Source organism: Varroa jacobsoni, unplaced genomic scaffold, assembly GCF_002532875.2.
Source record: "Varroa jacobsoni isolate VJ856 unplaced genomic scaffold, vjacob_1.0 scaffold_641, whole genome shotgun sequence".
Classification (NCBI taxonomy): Eukaryota; Metazoa; Arthropoda; class Arachnida; order Mesostigmata; family Varroidae; genus Varroa; species Varroa jacobsoni.
This window is the reverse complement of record NW_019213543.1, coordinates 283120-306645: the sequence shown is the minus strand read 5'-3', so window position 1 is coordinate 306645 and position 23526 is coordinate 283120. Positions and strand designations below refer to the sequence as shown.

The 23526-nt window shown below is 38.9% G+C and overlaps 3 protein-coding genes across 7 annotated transcripts; 2 read left to right on the top strand and 1 right to left on the bottom strand.

The window, feature by feature from the left end:
- The first annotated feature begins 337 nt into the window (after positions 1 to 337).
- LOC111262244 (transmembrane protein 242) lies at positions 338 to 2687 on the top strand. 3 transcript variants are annotated; one of them, XM_022836347.2, is made up of 4 exons: positions 338 to 614; positions 1711 to 1811; positions 2095 to 2223; positions 2401 to 2687. In XM_022836347.2, the coding sequence occupies exons 1-4, from the start codon at positions 554 to 556 to the stop codon at positions 2542 to 2544; spliced, it is 435 nt and encodes a 144-aa protein (XP_022692082.1). In that variant the 5' UTR covers positions 338 to 553; the 3' UTR covers positions 2545 to 2687. The 3 variants fall into 3 exon arrangements, with proteins under 3 accessions (XP_022692082.1, XP_022692081.1, XP_022692083.1); XM_022836346.2 differs by having other exon boundaries at positions 344 to 614; positions 2095 to 2232; XM_022836348.2 differs by having other exon boundaries at positions 359 to 426; positions 2095 to 2232.
- Positions 2688 to 5216: 2529 nt separating this feature from the next.
- On the bottom strand, positions 5217 to 14372 carry LOC111262255 (uncharacterized). The gene is made up of 14 exons (XM_022836368.2): positions 14209 to 14372; positions 12679 to 12875; positions 12152 to 12312; positions 11708 to 11798; positions 11143 to 11252; positions 10389 to 10619; positions 10105 to 10263; positions 9769 to 9994; positions 9327 to 9491; positions 8875 to 9076; positions 8259 to 8414; positions 7711 to 7888; positions 6880 to 7176; positions 5217 to 6512 (listed from the first exon to the last, which is right to left on the bottom strand). Exons 1-14 carry the CDS (start codon positions 14223 to 14225, stop codon positions 6306 to 6308), a joined length of 2397 nt encoding a protein of 798 aa, XP_022692103.1. The 5' UTR covers positions 14226 to 14372; the 3' UTR covers positions 5217 to 6305.
- A 73-nt stretch (positions 14373 to 14445) lies between these two features.
- LOC111262256 (uncharacterized) lies at positions 14446 to 23171 on the top strand. 3 transcript variants are annotated; one of them, XM_086969007.1, is made up of 4 exons: positions 15467 to 15882; positions 16818 to 16962; positions 17384 to 17754; positions 21123 to 23171. In XM_086969007.1, the coding sequence occupies exons 2-3, from the start codon at positions 16960 to 16962 to the stop codon at positions 17720 to 17722; spliced, it is 342 nt and encodes a 113-aa protein (XP_086825133.1). In that variant the 5' UTR covers positions 15467 to 15882; positions 16818 to 16959; the 3' UTR covers positions 17723 to 17754; positions 21123 to 23171. The 3 variants fall into 3 exon arrangements, with proteins under 3 accessions (XP_086825132.1, XP_086825133.1, XP_086825134.1); XM_086969008.1 differs by lacking the exon at positions 15467 to 15882 and adding an exon at positions 15917 to 16297; XM_086969006.1 differs by lacking the exons at positions 15467 to 15882; positions 16818 to 16962 and adding an exon at positions 14446 to 14545.
- The last annotated feature ends 355 nt before the right edge of the window (positions 23172 to 23526 follow it).

The following is a 23526-nucleotide window of genomic DNA, read 5'->3' as shown; positions in this document are numbered from 1 at the left end:
TATCATTTAGTAAATATTATTGGAAATGACAGTTTTCGAATGCGATCATTATTTCGACATGAAATGTATCTACGCTCAATTTTATTAAACTATATCATTTAGCCCTATGCTTTGCATGGCTATGGACCGAGCGCCCGCCTTACAGTTTTCAAAAGATTTTAGAAGCTGTGAAGCAATCCAGGCCGAGGATCGGTCAAGGACCAAAAACCTATTAGGTTAGTGGTTGATAAATACGTTGTCACTGTATCTGTTCACAGAAATGATGTTGATTCTTTTTTGCCTACCACTTTTGAATTTCCCGCGTCATCTTCAGCGCTTGATCCTTTCCCAGTACAAGTCGCTAGGGTTTCCATTGTTCTTATACATTTGGTGGATGGTTGACTCGCGAGTTCGATTTATTCTTCTGAAATCCGCGAACATGAACATGTAAGCGATTAGATGGTCACTAAAGTGGAATGCGTTGCATATTCCGCGAAATGGAATACAATGTGTTTAGTGTGATTACGTGCATGTTTATGTAGAACAAAAAAAAAACGATCTTTAAGGCAGAACCATGGCCGAGCAAGAGATCTCCGAGATTGGAGTGGGAGCGAAGACCCGCACCAAGATCCCAGGTACAGTTTTGAAACCGAAACCACATAATTTATTACAAGAGTGGTCCGCTTAAATGTTACTATTTTGATAGCGTATGATAACGTATCTCATGTTGCTTAATGACCTACGTAATATGTAACCTTCAATTTTTTTCATTCTTGTTTTAGTTGACACCATTGCTAGGAAATCGGTTATTAGTTAGCTATCGGTTAGAAGTCGCTAAACGCTGTTTTCCTTCTGTTTAGCGCATACAAGATATTTCTAATCTCTGTTAATTGTGCTGTGATCTGACAATGTTCGACATGGACAGTTATTTTACTTGAGCTGATCGTGGACTGGAGACCACGAACGTGGTAATACTAGTTTGGCATTTTCTGACATGGCTTGTTTTGTACAATATATTGTCGTGCTACCCTTTTATGACTATACGCGGGATCACTAAATATATGCAGATAATGAGAGATGACAAACCCTTGAAGAACTGATTATTCTTGTCAACAGAAACTGGGCACACGAGCGCAGTGTATTAATTGTTTCGAAAAATAAAAATGATGTTAGCGAGCGCCTTCACATCACAGATAAAGCTGATAGTTATTAACATGTTCGGTTTGGCTATGAATTACGTACGGAACACAGAATTAGCTTTGGGATCCTTCCAGCATTTCTAGAGGACTGCAGGGGACAAACCTGGCGCACGGAAATACGGAAAGACATGCGAATTATAGCTTTGTATAAACAAAATTCACTTTGAAATGAATGACCTGAAACGAACTACAGGTCATTACATTTAGCAACGATTTAGTCTGCTTGTACACTAAAGCTTTTTCGAGTTAGAAAGCGGAATTCTTGAAGCCTTCTTAGTCATCTGGATTCTTCAGACATAAGCAGGAGTCTAAAGGAGAGGAAAATAGTAATGATGTGGGTTTTTGGCACCATTTTAAAACAAAGGTTTCTTGACAATATTAGATTGTTGTTTCTCATTTTATTATATGTATCCAATGATCTGAAACAGTAGTATTCTCGCCAACACATTTATCGTTCGTTGTAAAAATATGTAATAAATTACTTGCTTATACTAATGAATATTTTGTATTTGCGGAATTCTGTTTTTCACAGAAATTGTTTTTATGGGAGCAGTAGCGGGTTTCTCATTACTCCTCGGCTTTGGGGCTACAATTGCTATGGCCAAGAAACACTCACCTAAATATTTTGCGCAGGTAAAGTATAGAAAACGAAAGCCTTTTAGACTTAGATGCATTTACATACAAATTAAAATGAGTATATTTAAGTAGTTTTAGGTGCCTTTAGAAGACACATGTTGCAGGTATGAACACTTTCTCCCGCTCTTGAAATATATATATACATATTTCATTATTATATTCTCATACTTTAAGTATGGCATGTTTTTCTCGGGTGTAGTAGCCTGTATAAAAGGAATAGGTCATTCTTATAAGCTGAAACTACATTCGAATATTTTTTGGATGCATGGCCTCGTTTCAGGGTATGGTAGGTTCTAAGGAGATGCCTGAGAGTGGAACTGACCTAGCATTGCGTGCGCTGGGAAGAGGGACGCTATACGCTGTCGGAGGGTTCGGTCTCTTCTGCGGAGTTGTCTGGAAGGCACTCAATGTAAAAGACGTTAGTTTCATTTATCATAGAAGCCGAAGCGTGCTTCATCTAACATGGAAAATCATCATATGTTCTACACGCCCTCTATAATATTTAAGTGAGACCTTTTTTCTCTGACTCTTGTTTGAAAGATGTTTGAATTTAATTATTGACCTGTCGTATGTTTGACGATTTTAGCTCAAGGAATTCCGCCAGAAAGTAGGAGAAATGTTGCCTCGAATACCGAAAACGGAAACAGGTGGAAGGACGGAATTTGAAAGTCTGAGAGATTTTCTTCAGTACTGTATAGACGAAAGTGAAAAGTCGAAGAGAAACAAATAGAAGATCTTGTTCTTGTATATTAATTTTTTTTTTAAATAGGGATACAGGAGTGTATTTAAACATAGCAGTGCTAATAACATGTGCTTGCTGTGATTTTAGCTAGTTTTGAATAAAATGTAGATACTTTGCGAAAGCATTTTAAAGCGGTCATTGTTTTTTCTACACTGTCATTACGTAATTAAATACATTGAGGGAGTTTTAGCGTAGGACATGCACCGTCTTTGTAAGCTTATGATATGAATGATTTGTCCATATATATATATATATATATATATATATATTTTTTTTTTTTCAATATATATTTTAGAATTTTTCAAATTACGTCGTATTTCTGTCAGAGTAGTAAACAATATCCAGTAACCAGAAATTTTCTCAATTTTGGATACAAAGCAAATTTGCTACATTATTTAAATATCAATGACTATGAAATATTTGCTTTGTTTTCCATTTAATAATTAGGATTCCTATGGCGCTGCTGTAAATACAAGCACATCGAAGATATGTAAAAATTGCGGGTTAGATGGTATAAGGGTGGAAAATGCTTTGTTTGCTCTAATAAATTAAAAGTGCTTAGGACTGTAAAAGCATTAATTTCAACTTAAAAGAAATAGGCCTCTTCTTAAGGGACTCATCTGTTTAACTAGCTATATACAGCTTTCGAATTCTGAATTCTTATTTACACTAGGTTATGCTTGACTTTCAACAAAAAATATGCTTAGCTAAAGCTAGAAACCTGTTCGATATTCTCCTAATTATCTCTTTCCACAGAATCCAGCCTGCGATGTTTAAAATGCCTGCAAGCTTTTACCTTACCGATAGATAAAAACAATTTCGATCCATTGAAATTATCACGTCCGAGTCATGGTATACGACGTTACCAGTGAAAACAGCACTGCACATTTATCCTATATAGTGCCCTGTGTGTTGTTTGACAATGCAGATCTATGGTAGATTTTAGCCAAAGAGATCAGACGCCCAGTTCCCCGCCCTAATTAGAGTTGCTTCGCTGTCAAGCGCCAAACCTGCTTTAGGGTTATTTACTCAGGAGAATCCGGCAACAACTCGGCTGTGTAGCTTTTGTTTGCACTTTCCTTGATTTTCTCTGTGGGCCCCTAACATTTAGGTGGCCAGCAGTTAGGCTGGATTCGCTAAATACCCCAGTGTCTTCTGTACCGAAAGGTATTAACTTAATTAACGACAGGATCCTTATCAGACCTTCGTAGATACAGAATACACGTTAGGTCGAATTCTTATATAAGAACGAAGTAAGCCTACCGAGTCAATTGCCATTCTTCAAAGCTATTTACGCCAATATCTCGTAAAAACGGAGTGCGGTGCATAACGCTGGTCCTGGCAAAATGCGTCAGAAAACGCGCTAAGACAGATTTATGCTTGCTAAATACACTAATCATATAATCTCATAATTGATGAACCATCTTAGTTTATCTGTAAATGGATAATATCTTGTAAATAAAACTAGTGTTTAAACTTTATTAACTTAAGGTGCATAACATTGCCTCCAGATGATTACAACGACAGTGGCAAATGTATTGTTTACAGCATCGTGCTAAATCCACATAGGCACCGAAGGTATGGCATCAAAATGCGCTTGAATACTATACAGGATAAGTAGATCATCCAAATAATCTAGTACGACTTTAGGAGCCACTACTAATCAACCTATAGAAGATGATCGTTTAAATCAAATCCTAGTAATTTATGAACATGCCAGATTCACCGATAGAATTAATATTTGTAATGATGAGAGGTTAACATCAGCTTATGCACAGTTATATTCGCGAGTTGGATATTCCATCGAAAAATGTTCTGAATCTTCGTCATTATCAAGCAGAAGGACATAGGTATCATCTATAATTAAACTTCGTGCTAACTGAATACTGTTAATCGTGAGTTGACTCGTTATTTTCGTACGAAAAACTCGCAAATCTAATGTTTGCTTTAATATATAGTTGAGAAACACTGTCTGCGGAACAAACCGGAGAGTACGGCGAAGGACTCATCACCCAGAGTCCTTTTAAAAATGAACATCCTGGCAATTTATCCTAATCCAGTAGTTACCATAGAAATCATAAAAGTATCAATGTTCATACTATTAATAGTTACTGCAACTGCAATGTATGAAGTAGTGCATTCGATATAATTTCGCTGAGAGGCTCATATAGAAGCCTCTGGTCGAACACGTATCTGTCGATTCAAATGATCCGTATCTTACTATATGCAATAACAATGAGCCTAAATCATTCAGATGTATTGTGATCCTCGATGTCTAAAAATAATTATAATTATGACATGTGACAGTATAATTTAACGGTAATAATACACAGTGCTGCGTATACAGGTACCACAGTATCATGGGGCCCAGTAGCACAAAAATGAGAGTGCAATGCGACAGTATTCGCCTACTAAAGCTAGAGACACATGAGGTACTTTAATTTTAAGACCAGACGTGCATACAAATAAAGAATAATAATAATAATAAAAAGTACTGGGCGAACAAAACTCGAAATATTCGTTTTACGGTAAATCAACAGCTGTTCAAAAATGCACTACCATGTAGTTTGATAACAGGCCCGGCTGAGTAAATTTGATTGATGACAGAAACCGCATTATGGTTATTGCATCACATCAATAGCAAAGAAAACAAACATATGTCACCTCTCTGAAAGATTGCTTTAATAAAATATAAGTCGTGACGATCACTTTTTGTTACTGAATACAATTTTCCAAGTTGTTTAAGAGTTTACCCGGCGTACGTTTGCATATATGCCTCTGTGTGTAACTTACGTAGGACATGTGTATTACTGTAGGACACATGGAAGAAGATGTTCTATATTATATATATATAGGGAAAACACCCAATGCAGAACTAAATAAAAATCTAGTAATAAAATAAGTAACAGTGAACATGAGGAGAGTAAAGCATAAAGTGGAGTAATATATATATAATATAAAAGTGCATATATAAAAGTGGTGTAAACACTAATGAATAGTGTTCGTATATATAGCTTTACCCTTCTCATGTTCACTGCTACTTACTTTGCTATTAGATTGTTATTAGTTCCGCATTGGGTGTTTTCTAATATATTAAAGGTTGTCTTTGCTACTAACTACGATATTTAAAAAAAAAAGTAACATACTACTCCTTTGTTTTGCTTAAACCTACTTCCGCAGATTTTATTATGTATTTTTCTTGTCATAATTAATATCCTCTAACGCATACTTACCAGGTGACTTCACCTAAATACAATTATTCAAAGACTGGCAAAAATAGTGAATAGTTTGGCATATATTGTAGGTACTTTTCGTTTTGTTACATTCTAAATATATACATATATATCGGTCCTCTTGCCTCTGAAAACTACAATGAATATAAAATAGTTATTGCTGTCTTTACTGACAGGTATATAATTTGCGCTCTGATTCCATCGCATATAAGCTACCCGACATGTAGCTTATGTGCGAACGGGGTGGGTTCTATCCATGCCTGGAATCACAATCACATAGATTTCCTTGAGCACCGACAGAGCTATTACCCGCATACTACCTCAATGTAAAGGCAAAACTACCCACGTGATTGATGGTTCGGAGTACGGGCTCGCCTTGTCATAATAATATAAACGTAGACTTAACTACACCATCCGCTTTACAAACGAATTACAAATGAATGTATGAAGTACATAAAGGTAACACCTCCTGTAAAATCCGAGCGGAGACCATTATAAAATGTAATAATGCGTAGATTAAGAGGTAGCAATGCCAAATACATTGACCTTGCAAGGTATGAACTCGTGTCTTGCCACCAGCGTTTCGATGACCTTATCGGTCACACCCTCTAGCGCAACCCGAACATCTGTCTCTCGTCGCTTCCAAGCAGCCACTTCATCTTCGAGTTTGTCAATTATCTGTACGAAATAACGACGTTCAGCGACGTATCTATGACCTTGTTCCTGTACGGGAGATAAGAAAATTATTTAAGATGGTAGCTTTGAATCCCGAAGAAGATGATTACACACAGGTAGAACTAGAAAGTATAAAAATTTAAATAAGCTGCAAGAATTGCTGAATAATGACTGCGAAAATTGCTAATAATAATAAGTTACCTATTTTTGACGCAAAATAGTGCAAAAATAAAAATATGGTATTCCAATTTATTTAGCAAAAATTTATATTGGATTGTATTATGTACCACCCATACCGTTTGAATTGCAAGGGTGCCCTGTTGCAGTTCAAACGGTAAAAGCTTTAATAAAGGTTGATCAGCAGTTGACTTGGCAAGTTTCATAACTCTTTTATAAAAAAGCTAAAAAAACGAACCTTTATTGATACAAGCTGATCACGGACTTTCTCTATGGTACTCCGTCTGTGTCTGAGCTGTCCATGCAACTTAGTATTCTCCTTTTCAGCGTCGAGCAGTCTTTTTCGGCAATCGTTAAGTTCCGTAGAAAGCTTCGCACAGGTATCTTGCATGACCGTATCACCAGATCCGCCCGGCAATTCCTGATCCCGAGGACCTAGCACATGTAAGGCCGCTTCCAACTTCTCACACCGTTTTTGCATTGCGCTAAGAGTAAGAGATGATGCGTCTAATTTCGCTTGTAAATTTCGGTTTTCCTGAAAAGTTAACAAATCTAATGACACTAGATACACACTTTATGATTCGTCTAAATTACTCACTTTTATGCGAAACATTTCGTTTGATCGCGTAGTATTGCCACATATCGTGCATCCTCGAAGCAACCTATGTTTTTTGGTGAAAGATCAACTTCAGTAAGCCTCCGTTGTAAGACGAAACTTCGAATTTCAATGTTTTTGTTCTTTTTTGAATTTCCTTTTTTGTCTACAATCTCCTTTTCCAAGTTGTTAAAAAAATATCGCATTGCTATTTCCAAAGCTATGCGACACTGTTCTTATTGAAGTCTCCTATTCAGTATTACACTTCCCATGGAGACACTGGACATTAAAGATGCACTATGATCATTGTTTAAAGCCTAATTAAAACCAGCGTACGGCTACACCTATACACGTTAGAAACTAGAGACTGCAATACAACGGCAACTTTGGACGACTTAAAATTGAACCACATTTGTCAGATAGACATCTTTGGTAACACATCAAGATGTTAATCAGATTGGATTCAGCACATACGCTTTCTATTTTCTGATGCGATTCCATTGTCGTTTGTTTTTCAGTTTCGGTTTTGACTAAAAGCAGCTTCGCTTTTTTCACAGCAGCCTGTAGATTTGTCATTTTTTTTTGCATTTCAGCCACCTCGCCGACGCGAGCTTCATCTTCGAGCCTCATATCTTCGACTTGTGACTTCAACCTGCAGGTGCACACAAGAACAAAACGCAGCAGACGACATGTGCCATGTATAATAAAATAATATATATATAATTTTTTTTTTATTATTATTAGTTTCTCATAAAATCGACGGTTTAAATTAGACATAACCTGAAACGCATGCAAGTCAGGCCAACAATGATCAAATACCAACAAACAAAAATTCCTCATATGTTACCTTTTTATTAACCAAGTGGATAAATGCTCTGTTTTGTCAAGCTAGATATTACAAGACGAGATTATTTGTGGCGTCAATTTATCTTAAACTAGCTAGCGATTGCACAGTGCTGGCTAGTTTTTTGTGCATTATTCTTCATACAAGACGACAATAGCATTACAGCTACCATGTTTACCTCGCTATTTGATCGTCCTTGTGCGTGAGTTCATAGCGAGCCTCGTCAAGATCAGTCTCAAATTTTTTCAGCCGTTCGGTAGTTTCTTTTTTTTGCTGGCAAGCTTCAAGGTGTTCTTTGCGAAGTTCGTCTATCTCCTCGGTGAGAATAACCACCCTTACACAAAATAGGAAGTCATAACATATATCAGAACAAGAACTTCATCGCGATCAGACGGAACGCTCTGGATACCCAAACTTAATGTTCATTGATTGTCAGCTTCTGAGTCATTTTGAAGTGGTTTTACGTTGATTTCGAATCTTAGAAGGCTTAAAATCAAGATTAAACTGCGTATAACGTTCTAATATGTATACACGACTAACTGGTACCAATCCAAATTTATCTTCAATATAATAGAAACGCGCTTAACTAAAACTAAAAAAAAAGTAACAACATCTTTTCTTTATGGTGTAAAACGTTTTTCCACTAGATTTGGATACACATAAAAGGTGATCATGTTTGAAACTGAACCTTGGCGGCATCATGTCATATGCTGTAAGGTGTCAGCCGTTTATTATTATTTTCTCTGAATAATCATAATTGTTCTTAAAACGTGTGGCTAAGCATTACAACTGACTTCTCATGGAGCTCATCAGCCTTGCTCTGAGCACTTTTCCTTTCGGTGTCCAAAACTCGCTGGAGTTCCTCATCCTTCTGAAGCTCCATCTTTGTGAGTCTTTCCTGCAACTGGCGAACGCATTCCGCTCGCAGTTGCCTCGCGATAGCTTCACTGGCTGCCTCTTTTTCGCGAGCCAACTGTGATTCCATGCGTCGCACCTCTGTTCGACAAAGATTACAACAAAGAAATGTGTTATTTACTCACACTTGTCGTGGCAGTATTCAAATTAGCAAGCTTCGGCCATTTTCACCCAGAGGTTAAGCCATTCAAGCCAAATATATGAAATTGATACATGGATCAAAAAATGAAAAAAATACACACAGAAGCCTGTTGCAGGTTCGCAGACGCATAGAACAGCTAATGAAACATTCAAATCATACTATCGTATACTTAAATAATTAAAGACTAACCTTCCTCAAGTCGGGCTGTAGCCATCGCATTGGCTTCTTTTCTCGCGAACTCTTTTTCATTTTCCATGAAATCCTTGGCCATCTCCTCTAAGCGCCGAGCCTCTGTAGCATCTTCACGAGCCCGCTGGCACTCGATGGCCAGTTGGCGGGTTTCGTTCATTAATTCTAAAAGAAAAGCGAAAACAAATAGCTCGTTTACATTTTATTTATAGTACTACAAAAAAAACAGATGGTTCGCCATAAGCCAAGTACTGCTGAAATTAATATTTACGTTGAGTGTGGATGACAGTTTACTACGAAAACTGTTGTCTTTAACAAGATTATCAGTTTTTAGATATTTTAGTTACTGCAAAACAAGATTGCCTATCTAAAACCAGATAGAATGTTAGTAATACTACCACCGTAAAGCTGGGTAAAAATCTATGAGAATGTATAGACCTACCGGCAATTTCGGCCTTATGCTTTGCATCGACATTAATAAGGTTCTTTAGCTCCAACTGTAGTTTCGATTTTTGCTCCTCAAGTGTCTGTACTTGAAGTTTAAGCTGCAAATTATGACTTTCGAGCTGCTCCGCAGCAACCCGGGCCACTTGGGCAGCCTTGAGATGACCTAACTTGGCGGTCTCGCTTTGGCTCTCGGTATCGGAATTATTGTGCTCAAGTTTTTCCTAAGCAATAAATAAGTAAGCGATTAGTTTATGAGATTGAGAAGCGAGAAGCGCAGAAATCAAGCAGCGTTATGTAACAGGAAAATAAATGAATTACCCTAAACGGCTACCTTTAGTACGTGATTCTCTTTTTCGAGTGCCCCGATACACACTCGCAGCTCGTCGCATTTTCGTTTTGCCTGCTCCAGCTCGAGAGTCTTTTGTGATAAGCCATCCCTAAACGCGCGGAATCGATCGCAACATGCGTCCAACAGTAGTATATATTTGTCCTGTTCGAAACCCAAAGTCATCAAAAAAGCCACCAAACATTCGTTGACATTTCTATAAAATATGGGTCCGCATTTTGGATAAATGTATATAATAGGTAATTCTGAGAATGAAATTGGGTACTTACTTCAGATTTGCCAACGATGTCAACAGCGGGAGAGATATTGGCAAGCTGGCAGATCTTCATAATGGCATCATTACCACTATCCCAGAGACTCGCTGAATGCTCCTTTTCCCTAAGAAGGATTGATTGTTCGGTCACTTTTAACTGCAGCTCCAATTCCTTCTGATGGAGGCTATCGACAGTTGTTCTAAGTGTTCGCAGCTCCTGCTCCAGCTTACATTTTTCCTCGCGGATCTGTCACATCACAATCATGTCACCAAAATTAAGGCAAATTCACGTATTTTGTCATACGCAAAGAACTATTTTAAAATTTTACTTGAAAACCATAGTTATTGATTTGAATAGATGATGGAGTAGAAGAAACACGATAGAAACGGAGTTATATGAGCTTTGAGTTCATGACCGGATTGTACCCTGAGCCCCCTCTTAATATCTTCGGGAAGCACCTATAGAGCGAATTGCCAAACCTGAGACATCTGAATACCAATTCTGTCAGTCTCCTCGAACATACATACGTATATGATCGGATAAGATATCAGATCTGTTGGCAGACTAAATAGAAAATTTAACAGAATACAAGATTAAACATGCAGTGTTCTGCAATAAGGAAGTAGTAATCTTTTTAAGAGTGAGAAAGCAAAGAGGTGCCTCGAAGTAAGCTTCCTAATTAGAACTCTAGGTACATCCTGTTTCTATAATATTTCCCGTTACAAACAATGAATAATTACCTAGTTGAGTAACGATGAAAGGTACAGACCTCTTGCGAAACGCATATGTGATTCCGTGCTAACTGTGCTTCTTCTTTGTATTTGTTAAGCTGCTGTATAATATCAGTTTTCTCTCGTTTGTGGCTTGCGTTGAGCTTTTCTGTGAAATGTATCCAATAGGTAATATAAGAGCTATGTAACATACATATTCATGAAAGGCGACTACATCACTGTATAAATACAAGGTCTCACTTCATTACTGTCGAAGTCAAGCAACATGCAACAGCCATTGACAGTGACTTTTGCGATATCCTGCCCGGACCAAGAAATGAAACGATTTAAATATAGCACAATAGTAAGTCACATGCGTGTATAGATAAGAATAAAATCAAAAGGCTGCTCGTTAGGTTCTTCAGAAAGTTTGACAAAACTCGTGTATAGCTATGTCTAGGTGGAAACGTGTATTCCGACACAAAACAAGAGTCGAATGTTAGCCCTATATATATATATATATATATATTTGGATCCAAATGTAAAAAGTACTGAGTGTCAGAAACATAATAGCGTTTTGTAAATAAAAGATAACCCCCATTTTGGCTAACTTATAACACACACCTATGACTGCTTCATACTGATCCTTCACACGATGAACATTTTGAGAGTCAGAAAGCTCCCCGTTTTCCTGTTCGAGCAAACTTACGCGGGTCTAAAACGACAAAAAAAGGCGAAGAATATAATGACGTATCCTTAAGTTAAATATGACATTTTCTCCATTACATTTCTACAGAGTTATATATACTAAATCGAAGGCTCACTTAATTTTTCAATTTTTAGAAGTCAAGTGCAATTTCTTATTGGATTAATAACCAATTTCATAAATTAAGTGAGAAATAAAAATACGTGTGAAAATTTTATTTGGACAAACAGATCCAAGTATGATTATTTATGTTGCGTATTTTGCTTATGCAATACTAATAACAGTCCGCGGAATAAGTTACACACATAAAGATGTTAATGTCTAAGTCTTTAAAGAAACATTCCGAGAACATATAAACACACCTGAACTTTTTGCAATTCATCTTCGAGCGTCGACTTATCTTTGGCTAACTGTGCGAATTCCCTTCGAAGAATACTGAGCTCAGTAACAAGACGAATGTTCTCTTTCCGTGAATCTTCCAACTCCTTTTGGCATTGATTATAAAGCTCTTCGCGGTGATTAACTGCGCAAAAACCGAACATAGATAACAGAACGTTAGATTACTGAATATACAGACAAAAATGGCGAGTTCATGAAGTTTAGGTTGACTTGACAAAATTGAAATAGGATTAAAATCAGTACTACGACGGTTCAGTTTATATAATGCTGTTCAAGACACCATACTACTCTGGCATATATCTAAGTGCTAACGCTAGTGTTCCTAAGCGGATTTACCTCTTTTTTTTTTATTTTTCTTTTAATTTTTACCTCTTAAAGATCTTTTAAAAAAAAAAAAAGTTGTAAAACTCTCCGAATTTGTACGCATCCGTGAATTTATTGCGGTGTCCAATACGAAGTTCTTAGCTGATTGCAAGCACTAATAGTCTACCCTCAAACTGGGACGTCGGTGGTTTGTAGTAGGAGCTGGTATCACTGCTTTGAGAGTGTTCAAGAAGATCGTCAAAGGCGTGAACCGCCTCTTGTTCGAGCTCGCGTTCCTTTTGGCGCACATCTTCGAGAGCCCGAGCTTCGTCCTGCTCCCGGATAGCGTCAAAATGGGCCGATCCCAGCTGCTCGTTCTCGAGACTGCGCAATAACAGGTGGGTCAGTGAGAATACTTAAAGGTATACAGATGAAGTTATTTCAGTAGTTTATGTGAGGATCGAAATAGCACATTTTAGCGTGAATATTTCAACGAATTAGTTTCATAGATAAAATTCAATCAACAAACGATTGGCCCGAAGAAATCTTGACCCCAACTAAATGTTTGGCCATAATACTAATGAATAATAATACGTTAGTAATACAGCACGTCACTAACATATTTTTGGGTCATTAACCTAACAGACACTTATATCTTATTAAGATGCAGTAGCCCAGGTTTGAATCTGGGCTTAGCCGTACTTCGATGCTTCACTAAAAAAGCTGAGCAGTTGTAAAAGCAACGAAAATAGTAATCCGTTCTCCTACACCTCCTATTCAGATTCTCCTACCCTAATAGATCTTTGAGGCAATATTAAATAACAGCATCGACACCAGTAGTGGAAAGCATAGCTAAGAGTGCTGGCTATGGAAGTTATGACTTATTTAGTTCAATAAGGACAAGAACTGAAGAATATGTTTCAGTGGTCGCAACATTTGATTTAGGCCTCGCAAAAAATATATAAAGACGATACATACTGTTAAGTCAATTCACAAAAATCTAGCATAACTAGTAAACGTGCTATGCTTATTCCTAAAACCACTATTAAACTTCTGCATAAATTCAAAATTCATGATCTGTAATGTACAACTGACGCTCCGAATTGCGCAAACCCGAGAGATGTTTAGGGTTTTCATTAAGTTATTATGAGAGATTCTCACGGAGCTGGTAGATTATACTAAATACTAATGAATATCGTAGATCAGTATTTTTTCATAACACTTTTCACCGTATACTGAAAACGGAAGAGTTCTGTGTATTCTGAATGAGCCCAGGACGAATAGCGGTCTCCCTTTCTCAGATGCAATAGAGAGGGAGCATTTAAAATGTAACATGGATCCACGTCCGTCAGACCTTGTAGAATATAATTATGCCGGTAAACTATATCCAAAATAGATTAACAAAGTGTATTCATGACAAGCGAAATAAAGGAATTACTGTAGTCCGTATCTGATTGCTCATCCTGACACATCAAAGCGTTGAAAATCATCTCGAATTGGTCTTCATTACATACAAGAAGACAGGCAAAACTGTTTTTTTTTTCTTTTTGAAAAAATGTTTATTCACATTCAGAGCAAAACGTATTTCTCTAACATGTTGATCCATCTATGGGTTGTGACAATTGAAGATGAGTGAATAAGCTCGAAGAAAAATCGTTAATAAATTACTCCACGATAGTATTAGATTATGTCACCGTTCGAGTCACTCTAACCCTACCGGATAGGTGTTGTCATGTTAGGAGACACTGATTTTCTGCGTTAAAGATAAATCATTGTATCTTTTCGCTGGCTAAAAGAACAAATTCGCACAATAATCACACACACGATCCAATTTACTTGATAGAACACTTATTTCTCTCACAGCCTTAAAATAGCTTGCCAGCGTCAATTACTTTGTGGGGCTCTTTGCCGCTCAACAGTTCGAATGCTCGTCTCACGGGAAAGCCTTTAGCGCTGACAAGACGAACTCATGAGACGAAGCATAGGAACTGCCCTTTCCAGTTACTAACGGATTCACCTTATAATGAAGAGTAGGCCCACCTATGGCTACACAGGTAATTTTTTGAAATTGAATTCGATTGTTACGTCACCAGACAATTGCTAGGGACTGCGAAGAAACTCGTAACATATTTTTACATTGATAATGTCGAATAGATAATGATTTCGGCGTCTATTATGGTTATTGCATGTTTTGTTTACTACTTCGGTTAGATATATTAGAATCGAAAAATGGATGAACTTTACCATATCGACTGTCTCAGAGCGCGCAATTAAACAATCCAGAGTTAAAATGGGGCGAGGTACGAAACAACAGCACTCAGTCAGTCTATAAGATAAACCTATGCCAAACTCGTTAGCTAATCGAAAGGCCAAGCATTGACTTAGTAACGTGCTAATGAATCTGTTTGAAGCATGAGACATCCCTGGTATCAGGTTCGATTCCCCGTTAGATACATCAATCGAGGTCCATCAGTCAAGAGCTTACGGTTCCAGCCCACTGTGTCGTGAACTATTGTACCGACTGGCATCTGTGTGAATCCGTTACCTCACTCTATCCACTCACAATGTGGTAGATAAAGGCAAGGAAATTCTTCCTACCAGCATTGTAGCACAATCATTCATAAAGCCCAGCAACTTAAACAGCACTCCTCCTTCACCGTCACTTCATCGCCATAAGGCCCCATTTGCTTTGTCTCCCTCCTCTAATCCCACATCCGATTTACGAAAGGGTCACCATAGCTCATTCAGCCCAATCAGAATATAGTCTGATATCTTCTCTTTACTATTTTTGTGCGTCACTCCCCGCTAAGCTCTCCCTGATGCTTAGGATCCGGACGCGGTGTTGTGTTCTGTCATATCTTCCTTTGGCGCTCCGAGGCACTCCCCCTGAGTCTGAATCCTCCTCACCGGTGTCCGCAGTCAGCAGCGTTTTGCATTGATGGCCATTAAGGAGCTCCCGGTGACACCGATACTTCGGCGATTGTTTTGTTTCACGCGCCGTTCGTTCATTTCGTTTGCTGATCGTTTAAAAAGTTTGTTGTTACTACTGCTATAACATTACAGTTCTGCGTTTGTGAGTGCCGGTTTCGTTTGCTACGGTTGTTATCAAGGGCCGTATAGCAAGTTCCAGAGTGGCGGCACTAGGGGTCAGTAAAGTTATTGCTCCAGGGGCTGTTTCTGTCAATTCAATGTTGTTGTCGTTGTTGTGGTGGCGCTCGTAATATGGATAAGCATTGAGTGTCGCTAGTAAGACAGCTGCTTCGGGGCCGAGCTTCGGTTATTGCAACCATAGTCCACCGTGGCCGCTATTCCGGGACCCAGATGCTAATCGTCGAATTGCAAAACGGATTGCGTGCTCCATAGCTGTGCTTGCCGGAGTGAACCTGTCTGTGTAAGCCATTTGATTAGAATTGAAAACAGAAAAATCGCAGAGAATTGTGGAGTGTTGTTAGTCTAGGTGGTGTACGATCTCATTAAAAGGCTGAGTGTAGCAGAATATATAAATGCTTCTTTAGGTTGAATTGGGCTGGTGTGGGTGAGAGATACAGTGTTTCCTGTGTTTGCCTTCTGCTAAAAATCAATTGGGCGCTCGTGTGAAAAGAACATGTAGGATAGTGAGTCTCTTTGTGTATGCCGTTGATAATAATTAACTAGTGAAATTCTTAGCTATTAGATAATTTAACGGTTACTGCAGTATTTTTGTAAAATCGATTGAGGTTGAGGCGACTTGAATTGAATGAAAGAGCTCAACAATTTGTTTGGTCTTGAGAAGTCTTCACTCGTTTATCTAACGCTATTTCAATAGAGTGAGTAACCGCTATAATGGTATATTTTCATAAACAGAGTAAATGCGTTTTTCAGAAGAGTAGCAGACATATTCGAATAATGTAATACATGTTCATAAAAGTTAGTAGCAGTAGTAAATAGTAGCTTGTGCCTGATTTAGCTTATAGCCAAGGTAAATTAGTTTATTCAAGGATCACTGCTAGTTTACCGTTATGATAGCAAAATAACACTTTGGAAAAAGACAACACATATTTAACAACACGTCGTCGATAAGTTTAAAGCTAGTTCAAGTTAGTTTTACTAACTTAGGCCGTAGATCGCTCATGTACTAATCTGAGTCATGGCGCAGAATTGGAAAAATAAAGACAAAACGTCACAACCGCCATTTATTTGGCAGCCCGAGACAAACGCATTTTGGTGGCACTCTTTTATACTGAACTGACGAGCTGCCTTGTGTGGAGATATATTCTATCAGTGGGCGCAACTAAAAGAAAATTGATTTTTACATCGATATTTCGATCTGTGACTCTCCGGATGAAGGTTAACGAGAAAATAAAAATGTGAGCTTTTGTCGTGTCCGTATGTATACATATATATTTGAGACATGTGAAAAGCACGAGATGAAAGCGTCTGTTTGGACTTTTCAACTGTGAAAAAGTGCGGCTGGGAAAATCATCGTAGAATGGTATGTTTACCGATCATTCGATGAGAAAAAAACAAGATAAAGTTTGCAGAGTAGTCTATTAGTGAATGCTGTTTCCATGTTTTATCGTAAAATTTTGCTTGTGTCTGTTCAGGAAGGCATTATTGATGTACCGTCCATTTTTGTTTGACAGCAATCATAAAGCAGGGCTGGGGGGAGGGGGTAGCACGAACTTTAACTGGAATACATTATTTTTACAGCACAAACTTTGACGGGAGCACATTATTTTTACAACTTCCGCCACTTCTTGGAAGGGCAACGACAGCCGCTAACGAACCTCAACAGATAAACTCATTAAGTTAATACGATGTCACACGGTTTATTTTACGCCTATGTATACCCACTGAATAACAGAATAGTGACTTAACATACATATTGTCTTGTTTCACGTGCTCGGTTACAGAGCAGGGTAGAAGATCTGGACCTGAGCTGGTTGAGCACCACCAGCTTTCCCCCTTCACTAGCAATGGAAGAGGACTCGAGATCAACGGATTCGCCCGCGGTTTCGACCGGCATCGATCCGATGCTAGCAGCACAATTACTCGCCGCGCAGCAACAATATGCCGGTAAATCGAAGTACGCTCAGCTTCTGGCCGTGATCGAGGAGATCGGCCGGGATATTAGACCAACGTATGCGGGTAGTCGGAGTTCAATGGAGCGCCTTAAGCGAGGTATAGTCCACGCGCGAATCCTCGTCAGGGACTGCCTCATAGAGACGGAGCGAAATGCCAGATATACCTAGAAGCTGGAGCAGATAGGGGAGGCTCTGACAATGTAAGTATATATTTGGGTTTACTTGCGAGTGAATTATTCACGTCGCGTATAATCATAACCAGAACTGGCAGGTTTGGACCAGCTGAGTAAAGCGAGACAGGGACACGGGAGGTGGATTATGTTTGAGACTTATTCACGCTTCATTTCGTGCTGTGAGCAATCAGTACGGAAATGCGTATAAACACCAATAAGCCCCATCATAGAGTTCTCGGCGCCTCTACACAAGTACGTCCCAATCTATGTCAGCCATTGTGGTCAAACAATTCGCAGTTACGGTTTTCAGCTTTGAGGTCACTGTTCAAGCATGCTAACCTAAAAGTGGTATGAATGATTAACCCGTGTGTTCAAGGAAAGCCACATCTAAACCCCTACTATCATATGACCTGCATGTCAGCCATAAGTGATACCATGCTATTCCGTAGCATCCCACCGCCATAGATAATTGTTGTACTGTATCAGTTGCATAAAAAAAAATTGTAATTTTTCTTGCCGAAAAACGAAGTGTCAATGTTTGGGTGTGAGCACCGCAAGCCAACTGCACTGAAGATCGCTGCATAGTCGGTAAGAGGCTACGCCTATATAGCCCATCCCAATGATTATGGTCGCACCGAGCCGGTCGAAATCCTCGTCGGACTCCCATGATCCTGGCAACTGGTCATGTAAATTCGACAAGAAGAATGCCCGAGTTGCAAGGGCAGCTGCAAAGGCATTAGCTGCTGCCACTATTGCTGCGTCCAATGCGGATTCATTGCCCGCTGAAGAAGGCCCCTTGTATCGTGGAGCCAATCCTCCTGGTAGTGCTCCGATCTTCCTTTCAGTTCCGATAGCTCCTACGGCAAGAAACCTATCGAAAAAACCTAAAAATCCAACAGTTAGCGGGTCTCCCAAAGTTGACACCGTTGTTCCGCGTTCTGATGATAAGCTTCTTAGAAAACCCACAGACACTGGACAGGATGCGGCTGCATCCCCTCCAGGACTCCTAAAGTCTTTGAAACGTTCAGTGAGTCCACCTCCGGAACAGCCAAAACCAGTCGCTACAGATGTCGCAGTTAAGCCGATTGGGCCGAGATTATCCCTGGGTTCCAGAAGGAGATTGTCGGGTCCTAAACACGGAGTGACGTTCGACGAGCTAAGCCCGCAACAATCGGAGGACCTTCACCTCCGGTGGCAGGATCAGCCGGCCATCTTCGATGATGGAACAAGCGGCTATGGAATTTTGCTGGCTCAGACGAGAATGTTCGCTGATCCCGTCCCGCCAACGATAACTGATGAAGAAATGCTCTTGATGAATATACAGGAGGAACGCCTTGTCTTCGCGCCCTTATCATGGATTATGTTCGGTGTGCGGACTATCATCATTGTTGCATTTGCTCTGTATCTGTTAACAGGAATAAATAGCCCGATTTACTGGGACTAAAAAACTGCTTGCTACTTAACTGATTATTTTGCTGTGAATTCCTACGTGGACAACAGTGCATGTCTTGATCGGCCGACGTCATTGTATGAGAATGCTAATAAGATGTAAGCAACGATGTGAGTTGTCGTTCAATATTGACAGCAATATATAAAAAAATAAAGCAAAATTGTACAGTCGTTTCTACCTGGTGCTCTCTGGTCGTGACATGCCTAAGCAAGAGAAGGCAACTTCGAAGGTCGAATGAAGGCTGAAGGTGAAGCCACGAGGACTATGTTCTCGCTTCAGATTAGTTGGGTGAGTCATTCTGTGCAGTCTCCGTGTACTTGCTTCCACTTGGGTGCTAATACTGTTGCAAGATATTTATCCGAGGCAGCCCACGGCTGTGAATCTTGAAGACCCTGTGCAGGGCGCCGTACATCCGTAAGAGTCATATCTAACGCACTGCTTTTCTTTTTGTATAAAACTCGTTTTAATCTTGTGTGTCAGTTGTATGCAGATGCTTGTGAGCTTTTTTCTTATGAAGCATGTGGAAAACCTTTACTATGACAGACAGCATTGATAGAAAGTAGCCATAAAAACAATGGCAAAAAAACTATATGCGTCAGAGTTAGTAATTTTTTTTATAGTTGCGTTACTTTGACCATACTAGAGACGGCACCACTTTCACAGGTCATGCAATGGGCCATTGAACAAATGGCAACAGCAACGGGAAAATCCCCACACTTAATGGCCGAGGAGAATGTCCGGGCAGTTGGACCCGACATCTAATACCAGACGTCAGGAAATGGATTCACGCCAGTCATGGAGAGCTAACATACCATTCCTGCCAAGTCTTGTCGGGTCATGGACAGTTCCAGAAATACATGACAAAGATCGGCAAAACGCAAGTGGACATCTGTGCACTCTGCGTGTCGGGCACGAAGGACGGAGTAGAACATACTCTTCTTCACTGCCAGGCACTTAAAGCGGTCAGATTTAAGCAGGTACACAGAGAAGTCGCAACAAAAAGCAGTACTACGGAAATGGTGGATATGATGATGAAAGACAGGACGAACTGGGCCAAAGTTACAGCTTTTTTTGACGACATTACGAAAAGAAAGGAACAACTATAAAGGATGAGACGTAAGGGAATAGTAGAAGAGCAGGCCCAAAACAATCACGGGTCCGACGCACTACAATTGGTATTAACGGGAGAACAGAGAGTACGGTCCCCCTCGAAACCTAGAGTATCTGGTCAAGAGGAAAGCCAGAACGGAGGATAGACTGGAACGGTTCAAAGGAAAGGATGATGAAATGACCGTTCCTGCAAGTCATGGTTTCGAAGTAATATCAAACATATCCCGAACCATGACCCAAGCTGATAAAGATATCCAGGCTTTAGCGGGTGACGGACGAAACACAATTAGTGATGTCTGGTCTGCATAATGCATTTGCCCTTAACCTCCAAAAAGGTCATGCAATGGGCTAACATTACCATTTATTTACAACCCTATCAGATACAGATATCACCAGAATTCGAGGTGCTAGAGATCTTCGTAGCTTGATTTTTGCATCTTTTGGTAAGGCAATATCGTATATAGTATTACTCGCTTACGAAAGCGAACACAACGCCTGAATAACTCTAAAAGTTCTGGCGGTAGTTCGGTTGACTAAGCTTTGATTGAGAAGGTCCGAAGCCACTGGTTAATGCCTTAGTATAAACTTGCTGCACAACATGTGTGATTAAATAAACGAAGCTAAGTAAGTCCCAACTAGTATTATGAGCTACCATTGTTAATTATCGACGCGGGGTTCGGATAAAATACGTTTTTCATATTTTAATCTACGCTATATTGGAAATTCAATGTTAATGGAAAGCATTTTGCGTTTGTACTTTTCACTTTTGTTAGCTTGGCGCCAACGGTAGACCAACAACCAGAATCTTATAGGTGTATTTTTCTTTACTTTACAGGCGTATTCTGTACTGTTAAGCAGAGGACTGTGAAGAACCGATAAATGGGATAACAAGGCGCGAAGATGTCCCCCTTTTTTCTGAAATCTCAACACAAATCTCAATTTACAAGCGACGACGTACCGTTAGTTTTGAAACTCTTGAGATTATTATATATAGGTTTTATCTTTATATAATATTTTCTCTTCTGCTTTTAAAAGGTGGCTCAGGCGTGCCACGATTATTCCTTTCCTAAAGTTTTGAAGACTACCTCGCCCTTGCCTGGTCAGTTTAAATTTGACACATATATATATATATATATATATATATATATGGAATGAAGAAACTCTTTTGACAGTTGTAAAAAAATAGGCATCCTCTGTTTTATATCCTTCAAGGCAGCAGGGTTGTAAAACGCGGAAAACTAAGAGTGAAAAATAGAGTAAACTGAAGACTAAAATTGTCAAACGAGTTTTGCCCTACCATCTAGACATATCACTATTAGTATTATAATTCGGATTCATTTTGACTTGATGTACATCATACATCATGCTTCGAATGCCTCATCTAATGTACATAGTCATTTAAATGCTGCGAGTTCGTCCGGCGCGAAAATTGCTTGTGTAAGCTAGCGGCATGTCTAATTGAACTGTACCCATGGGTAAACCTATCACCTTGAGGGCTATTATTTTTGGTAATACTCTTCCAATTGCAAGGCGATGGATTGACCAGACACTGGCGTTCTATGAACAATGGAAAAGTCAAATTTTTTGAACGCCTTACTTTTCGCCAAATATATTTTCTCTTTATATCTAGTTAATGAAGTAGTAGGTTCCATACTGAGGGAATCGCTCCGTAATTGCTCTCGGTTGCGATCTGACCCAATAGATACTATAAAAATTTTTGTAATGACTGTATATTACTTATGTGTAATATTATAATTTGTCAATCGTTGTAAATAAACGTGATTAAGAGGTCACATTTCTGACTGAAATAAAAAAAAAATGTTTATTAGGCAGAATGCGAGGTTTTAATCGATAGGCGAATACATTTGATGTGCAAAGTAGAAGCGTTTGGTTTAGCAAGTTATAACAAAGCATACAAAAAATTAGTTCATTTCAATAAATTCAATAATTAGAGTACTTAAGAGGAACGGCGCGTTAAGTTAATCTTTACAACGATCGCTGCACAGCAAGCCATTAGCAACGGTGGTTACTGCTATGCATTTATAAAATTTTGGTTAGGAATCTACGTCGACTGGATGGATTAAACTATCTCAAGCCACTTAAGCACTATTCCAATTTCTGTTTTCTATAAGAACTTAAATTTAGCTTTCCATGAGTAGACTAGGGCTTCCTATACTATCAACACCTGCAGATTGTCGCCGAATGGTACCAAGCCATTTCCCAAAAATGAATTCGGTCTCAAACGAAATTCAAATTTCTTTTAGGGCAGTTTAGCACAGTTTACTTCATGCTTTAATTTTCGTAGAATACAAATGTAAGATGCATGGCCATTCGTCATGAGCCGTTGCGACGATTAAAAATAAAGCTAGAGAAGCTGAAGGGTGCACAGTCTTTAAAGCATCTGTCTGTGTAACGTGTTACACATATGTTTGCGACAGATCCAGATAGGACCTGGAGCCAGGTTTAGGATTTTCGGGATAGGACCACTAGTATGTTTGGTTGTGTACTTTGAAAATGGAAACCCGTATGTGTTCTACACAGATACAGTGAATGGATTTTCGTTATGCAGGTCTGGCAATAAGTTATTGTTTATAGTAAACTAAGCGGATTGCAGTGTTTAAGTTGTTTAATCCGCCTCACCAGGTCGTGTAGAAAATGATGAAAATAGAACCGCTTCGTTTGACTTCTGATACACAAGTAGTGTATAGCATTGCTGATGCGCATGGCAGTACTAGGCTGTACTTGCGTATACATATAAATGTAAGAACGTACGGCACGCGAGTTGAACACAAATGGTGATGTTACATGTAACTGGATATACGTAGACCAGTATAATAAAACTCCATTGTTCTAAATAGGAATACGTTTACACAACGTACAGAAATCCAAGTTGTTAATGAGTTTTCATAGAATTTGAACAATTTGACCAAGTATTGGTGTTATACATGTTGCTACTTAGTTAAAAAAAAAAAACCATTGATTATTGGACCATAAAAACGCGATGATTATTTTGCTATTCTTTGTAAACTGATTATTACAAAATAGCCGTTACTCATTCTGAAGCCCCGTTTTTCCATGTATCACATGTTACTATTTAAAGCACATAGAATATTTTTATCAATAAAAATTTCGCCGATAATCTCCAGCTATAATCAGCAGGATTGACTTTGAACTGTCGAATCAACTATACCACCAGGTCAGCAAGATATGTTTTTAAACAGCAATAAAAAAAATAAACG

Coding starts and splice junctions, on each gene's coding strand:
- LOC111262255 (XM_022836368.2), bottom strand. Junction 10,620..11,142: donor ACATATGCGTTTCGCAAGAG/GTCTGTACCTTT, acceptor GTGATGTGACAG/ATCCGCGAGGAAAAATGTAA. Junction 9,995..10,104: donor AAGAGAATCACGTACTAAAG/GTAGCCGTTTAG, acceptor TTTATTGCTTAG/GAAAAACTTGAGCACAATAA.
- LOC111262244 (XM_022836346.2), top strand. CDS start 554: ATGGCCGAGCAAGAGATCTCCGAGATTGGAGTGGGAGCGAAGACCCGC. Junction 615..1,710: donor GACCCGCACCAAGATCCCAG/GTACAGTTTTGA, acceptor TGTTTTTCACAG/AAATTGTTTTTATGGGAGCA. Junction 2,233..2,400: donor AGGCACTCAATGTAAAAGAC/GTTAGTTTCATT, acceptor TGACGATTTTAG/CTCAAGGAATTCCGCCAGAA.